The sequence below is a fragment of the Toxoplasma gondii genome, chromosome V, assembly GCF_000006565.2.
Source record: "Toxoplasma gondii ME49 chromosome V, whole genome shotgun sequence".
Classification (NCBI taxonomy): domain Eukaryota; phylum Apicomplexa; class Conoidasida; order Eucoccidiorida; family Sarcocystidae; genus Toxoplasma; species Toxoplasma gondii.
Window position 1 is genome coordinate 1,985,678 of NC_031472.1, and position 12,739 is coordinate 1,998,416.

General features: G+C 49.0%; 2 protein-coding genes across 2 annotated transcripts; both read left to right on the top strand.

Moving 5' to 3' along the window:
* Positions 1-1,112: 1,112 nt before the first annotated feature.
* TGME49_286110 (hypothetical protein) lies at positions 1,113-3,826 on the top strand (the record flags this gene model as incomplete). Its single annotated transcript, XM_002369207.2, has 3 exons — positions 1,113-1,426; positions 2,461-2,674; positions 2,846-3,826. The coding sequence occupies exons 1-3, from the start codon at positions 1,398-1,400 to the stop codon at positions 3,824-3,826; spliced, it is 1,224 nt and encodes a 407-aa protein (XP_002369248.1). The 5' UTR covers positions 1,113-1,397.
* A 332-nt stretch (positions 3,827-4,158) lies between these two features.
* Positions 4,159-11,752, top strand: TGME49_286100 (hypothetical protein; the record flags this gene model as incomplete). The annotated part of the gene is made up of 11 exons (XM_002369206.1): positions 4,159-4,321; positions 5,028-5,074; positions 5,747-5,895; positions 6,276-6,465; positions 7,029-7,102; positions 7,677-7,875; positions 9,712-9,762; positions 10,289-10,355; positions 10,848-10,918; positions 11,156-11,296; positions 11,672-11,752. The coding sequence occupies 11 exons, from the start codon at positions 4,159-4,161 to the stop codon at positions 11,750-11,752; spliced, it is 1,233 nt and encodes a 410-aa protein (XP_002369247.1).
* Between the last annotated feature and the right edge of the window lie 987 nt (positions 11,753-12,739).

The following is a 12,739-nucleotide window of genomic DNA, read 5'->3' on the forward strand; positions in this document are numbered from 1 at the left end:
CTCTGACTTCAGTTAGTGAGGCAAGTTCCCTTGAGACAACACTGATGAGATGGCGTCCAAAAGTATTCAACTCCGCGTTTATCTCGCGTGCGCTGCTGCGACGTGGAAATTGGTGGTCAAACTCTGCAGGTGACCTAACGAATGTGCCGCTTGTGTCTGCCTGACGCATTCTGAGTGTTTTTTGTCACGGTATTTGAATTTGGAGAAACATCTAACACAAGTGCTTGAGAAGGTGCCTGTCCCCTAGCCAGGCACTGAGTTCACTGTTTCCTCGATTTTAAGAAAAAAGGTGTTACCGCAGGGAACTGCCTTCAGGACCATATAAGAATACCGCCTGTTAACTGTAAGCATATCAGCAGCAGCAGGTCAGCAATTACGTTTTTCCGGAGGAACACCCGTTAGGGTGCGGGTTATGTGAGGCATTTGCGCAGCTGCGATGTATCTTCCTTGTCATGCACCTGGATTGTACTGGCTTGCTGACCTAAACCTATTGCTAGTTCCAGAACTACCCGGAAATATGAACCTGTTATCAAAGTCCTGTTGCAAGCATTAATTCGACGGTGGTAAAACATGAAGCAAGCGTCTAGTGCAGGGCGTTCGCCGTCAGTGTCGACAATCTTTATGTAACACCATGGTGCTGAGACGAGTTGAGTTAGGTCTAACGATGTCACCAAGTACACGCGGTAGCGCATTTTTGCGCTGTCCCCGACCTCAATTCTTCATGAAAAAAAAAGAAGAGAGTATAGCGGAAGAGCAAAGGATCGCAGCTTGAAATCCGACTATCCACGTTTGTAAAGAGTGAAGATAAGACACCAAGAGGACTTCATTCCTGCCAAACATTCTCGTGTTGTGTCGCTTCAATGACTGCCTGAGATTTGTGTTCGGGGGTTTACTTGACGTTCCCGGTGTTCACGGAGGCCGAATTGGTAATAGTGTTTTCATCTTTGGATGGCATGCATCTCAACTACGCGATAGGTGTATTCAGAGAGGCGACACGTAGCAAACTGTGTCACAGAGACCCGCATGCGGAGTGGATGCCCCACACACCGAGTATGGAAGAGAAAGAACCCTTGGTGTCAAATTACCTACATTCAGGCGGGTAGAATCTCCACACAATCTCACTGAGTGTTTTATTCTTATTTTTCCAGTCCTCGGTCTCATGGCACGCCCAGCAGCGGCCTCCAGAAAATGCCCGAGGTAAACTCAGACATGAGGAGCGAGTAATGCGAAAGCATCGTATCTAGTCTACGTTATTGTCCCTGTTGCCATGGTCGATGATAGTGAATCGAGGCTGACTCTGCGCCGATCTCTAATCGAGGAGAGCGACTTTCCGCACGTTTCCCTTATTGACTCTCGAGCGGTCAAAAGAGCCTGTACGATAAACTTTTTCAGTCAACATGCAAACTGCCACGCATGATGTAACTAAGTGAGCCAATCTCTCCTCTTACTGTGGGGGTATTTAATCCCTGCGCCTTCTCTCTGAAACGGTTTTCGTATTTGTGTCACTCACATTGATCCTGGCGCAAGCAGCAAATCACCTAGTACAAGCACATTTTCTCTCCAACTTCGTCTAATGATGAATGAACTAGCATCGCTATCCAGGGTCCTTGAAGGGGCTCCTGGTACTTCGAGGAAGCAACGGAAGAGGGAGAGAGACTCGCAGCAAGAATATTACGCCACCTTGCTCAACAAAACTGTTTGTCTCCTCGACCGGTTCCAAACAACCGCTCACACCGTGGAAACTTTTGCTGAGGAAATTTTAAAGTAGGTTCCCTTGAAGAAGCAGAGAGCTTTGCGTCCCCACTTGACACAACTTACGACAAGCTCTCCTGTCTTTTGGCCCTTCTTTTGTTGAAGTCCTTCTGCCACTGTGCTTCTGTTCCCGTACTGGGCGTTAGCCATTACGCTACGGACGAGTTTCTTCAGCAGTTGCTGAAGACAGCTGCGAACTTCCGTTTGAAGTGCCTTTACTTCAAGAATCGCATCAAAGATAGACAAAATACGTCCTCAAAAGAAGAGGCGCATCACTGAGGGAACCACTGTCCAGAATATTTGAATTACCTGTGGACCGGCAGCGACGGCAAACAGGAGCCGACATCTAGGGAGAGAAAGACACTTTCGTCATCTTCACCTCTTGTGTCCACGTCTCACATGGCTGCTACAGTTTTGGGGGCCAGCCCGAATATTTCGTCGGCCGAGGCGAGACGAGCTGACATGTCTCTGTTCTCTCCAGAACGAGCCTAACCGGCAGACTATAACTTAAATACATGCAGAAGCTGAGACTACCGTACATCTTGGTTGTGGTACCGAGAAGCCTCGTTCGCGCGCACACTGGGGTTGGCCTCGTAGTCCAGTTCGCTATATCTGCCTTGCCGTTATACTTGTCCTCAAGCACTGACGAGAGCAGACAACCCCTTCAAGACTCTCGCGGAGTGACGCCTTCTCTGTTGACCCGGACAGGAACGAGAAAGCCGAAGACGCTAGTTTTATCGCCGGAACTTTCTACGGCGTGCTCGCCAAGGCTCCATTTCTTAGACCAGCTGTCAGTGCGCTGGTCCGACATAGAACTACTGGGACGCAAAAGAACGAGCAGTGGCTGTACATGGTGATCATGTACCTCCTCGTCTTCAAGATTGACGAAATAGGCTATCAAACATTTGCCGGTCTCGTCCGGGTAAGCCGTCAATACTCACTGATGGCATAATTATCATTTTTCGTCAACGTGCACGTAGTGCGAAATTATTGCCTAAGGTATTAGAAAAGGCCTCACAGGTGTGACAGGCACATCTCTTCCTCTACATTTTTGTGAGCCTCGTCCACCACGCTCTCCTTCGGTGTGCCTCAGAGCTGTCCTGCACTTCCCATGTACCTGTTGCTGGAATTCTTGTTCAACGAGGAAGCCCTCACGAGCGCAGCACGCACTGGTTGGCTACGACACTACGATGCTGCATACGTTGACCAAGTGCTCGTACCGCAGACACAGAAGCACGCAGAGCCTTTGTCGGGTCTGGTGGAGTCGTTGAGAAATCTCAGCATGACCGCTGCAGCAGGGTCTGCTAACAAAACAAAGTCCAATGCGCTGAACCGGGGCGAATCATCATGTGCCCACAAGAATATCAGTGACTTGGGCAAATTATCAAGGCTCTTAGCCGACTCCGGCTACGTCGAGGACGCCGAACAGGTTTCAACAGTTGGTCATCAGGATCAAGACGTTCACTCGTGTTCTTACAGCGAGAATGCAACACTGCCGCAACCGTGGTCAGCCGGGACTAGAGCGGCGATCTACGATCGAAAAGATCCTCCTGCCTCCTCTGTTCATTCTGGCGAGAAGAAACCTGCAAACTCGACGCCCCGTTTTCCTTCGCCAACTCAGACGACACGGAAAAAGTACGGACAGAAGAATGGAACTCCGAAGTCTCTCGGCTCGAAGGGAACGACGGGGGAAGGATTTTATCGACAATCCGGGGAAGGGAGTGTCAATAGGCAGCAGCAGCAGCAACCGGCAAACGGTCCTGAGATGGCGGCGGGGTACCCACTTGCTCAAGCAGGCGCACCGTGCCTCAGTGGTGATCCACATGGGCCGCTTACTGAGACCGAAACTGGAATTCTGTTGAAAGCTGAGGAGAAAGAAGCAATTTCAGAGGAGGCAAAAGAAGCAGAGAAGGAAGAGGACGAGGAAGAAGAAGAGGACCTCTGGCCGAAAGATGTCGACGGCGAAGAATCATTTTTTGGTCGAAAGACAGAGCGCGAGAAACAGGAGCTACCAAAGCAGCAGGCAGGTGATTCTTCGAAGCTGTTGGAATTATTGTCGGAAGAATGGGGATGAGAGGCTGTCGTCTGCGGAGATTGTCTAGTACGGCTGAACACTCCTGAGACTTTTGCCTTCGTAGTCTCAGAAGGAGATCTCTTCGCACGAACGAAGTGAATGTCTCACTTTCGTGTCACAATGTCTACAGCGGGTTCAAATGTTGACGAATATGGGAAGTCGGCAACATGCCTAGTCACCAGCTTAAGTCGTGCCTCCGAAGGCCAAGCGTATTACCGCTTTCCACAGCGATTCCTTATTGCGCGAAGAGCCGAAAGCGAATAGGGTATCTCGACGTTCACCTGAAACTAAAGGAGGCTGTGGCGACGGCTCGGGCACGACGCCCTGAGAGTATGTCACTTACGACGTATAACCATGCTCCTTCATGTCCGTCTGTGAATCCTTTTGATCTGGTGCGTGCAGCCTTTAAACAGTGGACCATGCAGCGGCCCTCCAATCGTCAGAGACTGGTGGATGAGGCCGAAGCAAGATTCAGGAGCGAGTGCACCTTCAGGCGTACGTGCTTGCCAGCTAATTCTGTTCTGCTGTTGCAGGGCATGCACGGCCTTTGAGATCCGAGGAGTTACGCTGTCTACAGCATGTGTAAAGGCAGGGCACTGACTCACCAGTGTTTTGACCTGAAACAGAAGCTTCCGTAGTTGGATGTTCGCTGTGAGAGAAAAGTGGTCACGGTTGACACAGAACACTAGTGCCGAGGACCTTTGGAATGCCGCGACTGTGATCAACCTAGGTGACAGGGCAGCTGTGTGACATATGGGGAAACGGAGGCAAAAACAGGTGCTCGTTTTCTCTCTTTTATTTACAAGCGTACCACTGTCCTTATCATGAATGTGGCCAACAGCATATCCCTGCTGACATCTACGGGGAGGATCAAATCACCACGGACCTTCCTGATCCTCTCTCTGAAAATGTTTTCACACCGAAGCGGTGTGACTTGCCCTATGATTACTGTGCCCCTCAGTGGCTAGACACGTTTTCTTGTATGATACCATGCATATGTATATAAATGTAGGTACATTGCAGAGTAGATCCGATTACAGGGATCTTTTGTCCGGACGCAGGTTGTCCGGTCTTCTATCCCCACCTCTACTGTGCAAGACTTGCTTTGTTCTTTGTCACCACGCTTCTCCTAGTGTGCAAAAGGGAAAATCATCCAATGCCGAACAAAGCACGGCGAATGAATTCTGTGTGTTGTTTACAGCCATGATCCCACGGAAGATGCCTGTCTTCAACCAGGCAGAAGCTCCTGTAAAACTCACTACAGCGGAAGTGCTCCGTGCGGGTGCTTTGCTGAGAAAAAGACAGGTGCAACGTCCAGCAACGCTGAAGCACTAGTCTTCTTGCCAGAGTGGCCTGCTAACTGGCTGTTTTTGTCATAGAGAAGATTCCACATAGGTGGTAGTCTATGTCTAATTAGATCGCGAGTCAGGGTTTTGCAAGGCTCACGTAATAACTTACCCGCTTTTTGATGTCGGTGCCGTGGCTTGCGGGGATATTTACGTAAGCAAAAAATATGCACTTGCGTGTACTACGACACTGCTTTGTATTTGGTTCCTGGTAACTATTGGGTGCGTGTGGCTGTTAAAGTCTCCGCCGTTTTAGCTCTAAACAAATCCTCATAGCTAGAACTGCTAGAAATATCTTACATATGTTGCTAGACATATCTTTATAAACATATATATATATATATATATATATGGTGTTTGCCATATAAAAATATATGACTGAACTGCGACTTGTGATTTCACGTGACGAACGCACGCATCCACTAAACTCTTCGTGTTCAAACACCATATACAAGGCAAGAAAGTTCGACTTCGTTGCTTTGACCTTTACTTTCCCAGAAAGACAGTTTTTTGAGCAGGGTACGTTCGTACATTCACGGGGTGGATCGTTGTTGTGTGCATGCACTTGTTGCAGAACGACTACTACAAGTTGATCAAACAATTCGAAATTGAGAAGCGAGACGCCAGGGAATTTACTGAGTGGCAACAGAAGGAAAGGAGGAAACAGGAAGAGCAGCGTATCAAAAATGTCGCCATAAAGCGTGCTGAGGCTCAGTTGGCAAGGTAATTTTTATTTTCCCTTGCACTAGAAGAGGCGCGACCCTGCCTTTACAATGCTGCATACTGTGTCAAACGCCAAAGGCTACCGCTGTCGGAAATAACAATGCTCGCCCTCATGTTATATCCGTAGGGAATGTCATGTACGCATGTCCCTGAGAGAGTCCTATTGTTCAACGGCATCATTTCCAGCAGCGTTCCTGATGCTTGGACAGAAGTGCCGCTACATTTTCTCCGACGTACATGGCTTCAAGTGTCTACACAGATAGTCGTGCTGTATGAATATACACATTCCTGGTACACTTTCGTATCTGTTCCCCGGACGCCGCCGATTCTCCAGTGCCGAGGCGTTATCGCATTAGGAGGTCCTCTCCCTGTGTTCTCAGAGCACAGGGTATTCATGCAGCTGCCTTGCTTCGCCTCCGTAAAGCGACTAGCGTGCGGGACCTCCGGAAAGCCGCTTTAGTTCGTCAGATGCAGCAACGTGAGAAGTTGGCTGAAGAACACGCCCAACTCGTCCACAGGGCACGCACAGCACGAGATTCGAGGCATGCTTCTATCGAGGCAGCGAAACAGGTAAGCTCCACGGGAGAGTTCCCAGTCAGCCTACCTGCACGGTTGGAGAAGGCCGATGAGCCTGTCCGTTTCACACGTGTACCTTTCTACGTATTTGCTGTACTGGTTCTTGTCCCGACAGGCAAACGTACCTAGATGCAAATATATGTAATCGGGTCACAGTATTCGCGTATGCTGGTTCCAGAAGAAGCTCATGCGTGTTTCAGTTTTTTCGGAGTGGCTCTTGTCTTCGCCATCAGCCGTGGAGACAGAAAGATTCGATACCGCAATTTGCGAGTGACATTTGGAGTACAATCCCCGAAACGAAATGACCCAAGAGGGCCGCTGTAATAGTGTTGTTCAATTCCACCCGTAGCACCGCGAACCACAATTTTCTAAAGGCGGCAACGTTTGTTAACATAGTGGAGACTCCCCGGTAGCCAGATCCCCACAGCCGGATAATAATGGGAACAATCCAAATTATACCGTCTTTTCTTGCTGAAAAATCTACCAGTAGCAAGCAGATGATGCGAATCTAACCAAATATTTGGCGTTTGCTGCGATTCACTTGATTATTTCTTCAGGCGGCCGAAACGAGGCGGCAGCATGCGGCTAACGAAAAAGTCAAACGAAGCAAAGAGCAGGCTCGGTCTCTCCGGTAAGTCAGCCAGAGAAAGTGACTACCTGAACATTCAAGCACTAAGCGAATTAATGCTCAATATGGGTGCTACATGTCCATACCTGCCGCTAGTGTGTTTACCGGATGCCACGGGGCACGCCGAGTTCAACAGTATTTTGTGTCTCGCAAAAGTTTTTCTGACATTCAGGACCTCGTTATGTGGTGTGCGTAACCCGAAAAAAAACAAGTAACGAAGCGGCGGCTCGCAATGGACACAACCTGAGACACCCTACCCTGGATAGAAACGAGTTTTGTCGTTTTCGGCAGCGCAGAACAGCCTTGTTGTTTCCTAGTCAGGAAGCACTCGTATTTATTGCTGGCTACTTCTCAAGTAAATTCAGAGGGATAAAGTATATGAAGTGCGTCGTTGTTGATATTTTTCATATTGCGCGGTCTTCTTTCTTTGATTCCGTTTTCGTGAAATCACATACTCCTAGTAGTTGACTACGATTGGACTTGGAAGCAGCAGTTCGGTTCTCTTGCAGAAGTTGTCCTCAGGAAGAAACCGCCTTACTGCCTTCCGATTAGCTCTTCCTTGCAAATGCTGATTCAGACTAGCTGCTGAAGAGCGGGCATCGAAGCACGCTGAAGTGGTCAAGTTAAGAAGCCTCGAGGAAGCTGTAGTGAAAACGAGAGGCTTAATCTCACGAATAGGGCGACGCGGCGACTGGAACGAAACGAATGGCTTGTCTTCGCCTACCATGAATGGCGTGCCGCTTGTTGAAGTCAAGGCAAGGTTGGAGATGAAAAAAGTAAGGCAGGGAAGTTTTAGCCTCGTTCCTGGGGGCGCGCATAGGAGTAGTCCCCTTGTTTGCCTTGACAACCGCGGCGGCCGCAATTGGTTCACAGAAAGCTACAAAAAAGGCAACTGGCTGGAAAGCTTTCCATCTCAAAACTCTGGTAGACGGAGCCAGCAACATGCCCACACGTTATACACTCTGGTCGTTTGACCTCCATTGGTCTTGTTCAATTTGTTTCGGCCACGAACTGGAGAGTACTGATTTTCTGTTCCAGGAAGTGCACTGTAAGGAAACGTCTTCAGGACAGCCTCCGTGGTACCTACATAGCAGGTTTTGTTGGATTCCTGTCGTATGGTCGACCTGGCCCCTGCTCATCCAACGGAAGAACGTCGTTCAGCGGCATAACGATTTACTTTCTAAAACAGTGCACTCTTACCCGACTAGCGTCTACTTTACACCTTCCAGGGGTTGAGACAGCCGTAGTCACAGAGTAGTGATCTCACGGCTTGGCGTCCTTGACAGCTCAGAAAGTGGTTGTCAGGCGGGCGTGCTTCAGGACTACAAACTATGACTTCTCTAAAAAGGCCTACGCATTATTTTCGTGCAGGCTCAGGAACACGAGCGGCTTCAAAGGAAACGCCTTGACATCCTTGAACAAAAACTACGAAAGGAAGAACAACTTGCTGCCACGGTGGAGGAAATCAGACGGTGGGTAGCGGAGGCGAAGCTCTTTGTATGGCAAAGCGAAAGTCAGCCAAACGGGTCACTACCTTACCCACGTCTGGATTTGTTCCAAAAGCTTCGGCCAAGGAGAAATGGACAGAGAACATCGGCGTATCTCGTGCCTTAGCATATCTGAGGCAAGTAGCGTCGTAACGGGGCAGCCGAGTTTGTTGCATTTGAGGGGCGGAGTCGATAGCTGTTTTCACATTTCAGAAGAGTAACACAGTTGTTCTTTTTCTGGGGTGACGGGCCTGTACCGACGCGAACAATGTTTGTCTGTGGCTGGACAATGACGCTTAGCGTCCGCGAAGAGGCCACGGAGATAGCGGAGCAGAAAAGACAAGAAGTGACAGCGACACAACAGGAAGCACACAGGCTACACCTGTTACGCCTGGAAACGTCACTGTTGGAACAAAGGGACAAGGTAAGATGCTCGAAAGTAAGGACCGGTGAAAGTGCGCGTGGTCGGAAGAAAGTACTCTGCGGCCGTTTGTTCCCTCATATGTCATGTGGAAAAGGTGACAGCGAGGAGGACAAACCAGCATCAGTAGGGGTGATGAAAGAGAAGTTCCCAGGAAGTAATAAGCTAAGCCACTGTTAGGTGCCTGTCAGTGTCTCAAAAAAATAATCATGTCGCGGCAATTTCACCCTGTGAAGAACAACGCACTGCAGGGACGTGCTACTCTCTGCAACCGACGCACACACTCCCGGCTTGCCATGATTCCAAGGCTATTGTTTTTTTCGATGTAGAGGACATCTATCCGAATATCATGACGGCAGCGTGAAGATTCAGATTGAAACTGTACGGTTTTACGCGAAGACAGGCTGGAATAACAAGTATCACCATACTTTGTATCCCACTGCGTACCTGTTTGCCGGAGAGCATTTGCACAAAAAACTCGTAGCCCAAACCAGATCGAATTCGGAACAAGAAAAAATTAACTGGTTGTTCCGCAAACGAATTCCTTTCCCCTGTTGGCGACAATTCGCTCGTTACTCTTTCCCATCAATATCTGTTGGGCGTCTAGTACACCGAGTAGGGGTAAGAGTAGGAAGATACCCAGGAGACGCTTCAAATCCCATGCTAACAGTTGTGCATCTACGAAATGCCGGCACTGCGTGCAGATTTTCGAGAAGAAAAAACGCCAGAAGGCGGAAAGGCAGAAGCTATCTCAGGTACGGCCATTCAAATCTAAATGGGGGCAAAGGACAACCAGTCAGAAGCTGAAAGAAACTACAAATACGCCCTTCTGGCAGGAACAAGAAGGGGGGCTCTGCAGCTGAAGCGAGCGCCATCGGACGCCAGCGTTTAAAAGGACAGTAGCTGTTGCACCGTCCATCCTTGCATCCGCAATCTAAAAGCAGTTGAAGTCTATAGTAGAAGCGAGAAATGTTTTGGGAAGAGAACAGGGACAACCTCGAAGCAGAAACTCTTCCGCGAAGATTCATGCATGCCGTGTGGTCAATCAGAACAATCAAGCCTCACAGTCAATAGAGAAAAAAAACGACTAAAACTTGAGTCTACAATTTGAGGCAGTAATATGCATAAAAAGCCGGGCCCAACCGCGACACTACGAGTTACGGACACTTCGTTGTTCGGCTTTGTAAACATGCTTGTTAGCTGTTTGCTCTTCCCCCACTATCTCACACCACACCATAACCGACCTGTCATCGTGTTCTGTTGCAAACGTCTGTTGTGCAGGAGCTGAGGACGCAGAAGATTAAGAACGAGTTCCTTCGCTCCACCAAGTTGAACATCGAACGGCAAGGTGCGCCCTCAATTGCCGCCAAGCCAGAAAAGCAGGTTCTGCGCAGTTGGCTCCGCATCAGTATTTTGGCAGCTGAAAAGGCAAATACATCGCATGAAGGGACTCCGAAAACTGCGTATTCAGCAGCGTTGTATGGTTCTGTCTGTCGTTGCTCTTGGTACCTTCATTATTTGAGACTAAATCCCTCATTCATTGGAATTAGTTGAAACAGGGGACTTGTTCCTTTAACATGACAAGGTGTTGACTCTTTTTCTAGTGCTGAGCACCATGAGGCCTTATTACGGTTTCATAGGCAAATGCTTGTGTGTGGTATTAGGGACAGGTCGAAACCGGTAAAATAGGTTTCCTTTGTAAGTGAACCACTCCCTTCCCCGCTTCCTAAAATGACGCCGAAATATATGTATACAGCCATTGTGAGGTTGGCGAATGGCGCTCGGAAATAACATTGAAAAATTCGTAGGCCCCTTGTCCCGATTATGTTCCTGTTTGCAGTCCAAGAGCAGCAAATGAGTGGCGCTGAAAGGCGAGCCGAGAGCATGGCTAAGCAAGCGATGAAGAAAGTTGTAAGAAGTTTGTTCTTCTGAAGACAGGACTTGCACGAGGCAGTTGCCTAAGCGGCAGAAAACTACCCCTGTTTCCTCGTTTCTTTTACTTTGAGCGTTGCATTATGAGTGACGCAACTGTTACAGCATCTTATTGTAGCTGAATCTTCGAAAGACGACACCAGACTGGTGGAGACTGTCCCTAACGACTTGAGAAGGGTGCATATTTGAAGTCGTACACCGGTGTGTGCCAATTAGGCGTTGATGGAAGGAATCAAACGAAGGGAGAGGTATCAACGGATGGCCAACAAGGCTATAGCGGAAGTCAAGGAGGCCTCTAAAAATGCCGAAGGAGCAAGGCGTCTGCTTACTCTTCAGCAACAGCAAAGAGAGCTGCAGGTCAGTCAGCAAAACGGGATTCCAGTGGATGGCACTCACGTTAAATCGATTGTGCCAGGAGGTGTGGAGCCTCATGTGGGTTCCCAGTTTTTTTTGCGTCAAGAAGGCGTGAGGCGTCTGATGAGTGTGGGAGATCCGCATGAAACGTTAAGTTAGTAAGGAATCCGGAAATACCAGTCTCCGTATTGTTTGGACCTGGTGTAACAAATGACGGCACTGATATAAAAGTTCCACCTTACCACAAAGCGGACGGAAGAAAGAAGGGCCACCGGTTGCTCTACACTGTCCCTATCAGCGGGGATAATCCACGTATGCCGCGTACAATCGTGTACACGTACACGAGTGCGTGACTGCTGAACAGATTTTGTATGCCAGCACAAATATGCAGACAAGGACAACACGAAAATGATGGCGACGTCTCGAGAGCAGCAATTGAATACGGGGAGCTGGCCTTAAAGTGAAATGGGGAGATCCCCACAGTTTTCTCTACACCAGTTGGGGGCCGCAAAGCCCCTAGATTTGTTAGAACAACCCTATGTACTTTGACGCGCAGAATTTGTCATCGTTCCGTTTGTGCAGAGGAACATACAAGAGATCCTCTTCGAAGCAGCAGCAACACGGAGGGCGGAGGAGAAGTCATAGTCAGAAAGGATCCAGCAGGTGTGTCGAAAACCGATGCAGCCCCTCCTCTAATAACCGCGCAACGCAGTCTCTTGAATGGTCACTTTCGCCCCCCCACAGTTGCCTCAATCGAAGTAAATTGACCGTGGGTTCTGTGAGGCTTTTCAAGAGAGTACTTCGGTACTGCTGACATCTTAGCGCGAAGCATGGAAAATGTTCGCTACCGGTCGAAGGTGCCTCAGGTACCGGCAGAGGCAGCATGGTGAAAAGGCGAGCCTAATGATGCCACGGTTCGGACTTGGACAGTGACTTCCGATTAAGGTGATTACTAGGGCGATGCTACAAGGAGGGGGAGTTATCTCGCAGTGTCTACCCCTGGTACGCTGCTCTTCGTGATTTCTTTTGGTGACTCGGGATTTTTTTGTTGGTTTCTAGTGACGCCCTGAAATCGAGGTTAAGAAATCATCAGCGCTATGGTCTTCCAAACTGGCAGCGTATGTCACTATCTCTCTCGCCGATCCCCTTGATTAAGTGCTGTTTCCGTTTACCCGGTTTGGTGCTGCTGGGAAGCACCACACATCAGAAAGTTGTGAATGTTGCATTTCGGGCACTGTCCAGCAGTTTCCTGATGACACTGAGGACCCCATAGGGCAACTGTGGCCAAAATCAACTGTGTCCCAGAGCCATCCTTTCGAAATGTTCCTGCCTGTAGCATATGCTACTAACAATAAAACGGAATGAGACTACTTTGTCTGTCGTTTCGGCAAATCGTCGAGATCAGGAACTACGCTCGATGCTTTCGTAACAAACCTTTTCTTGTGC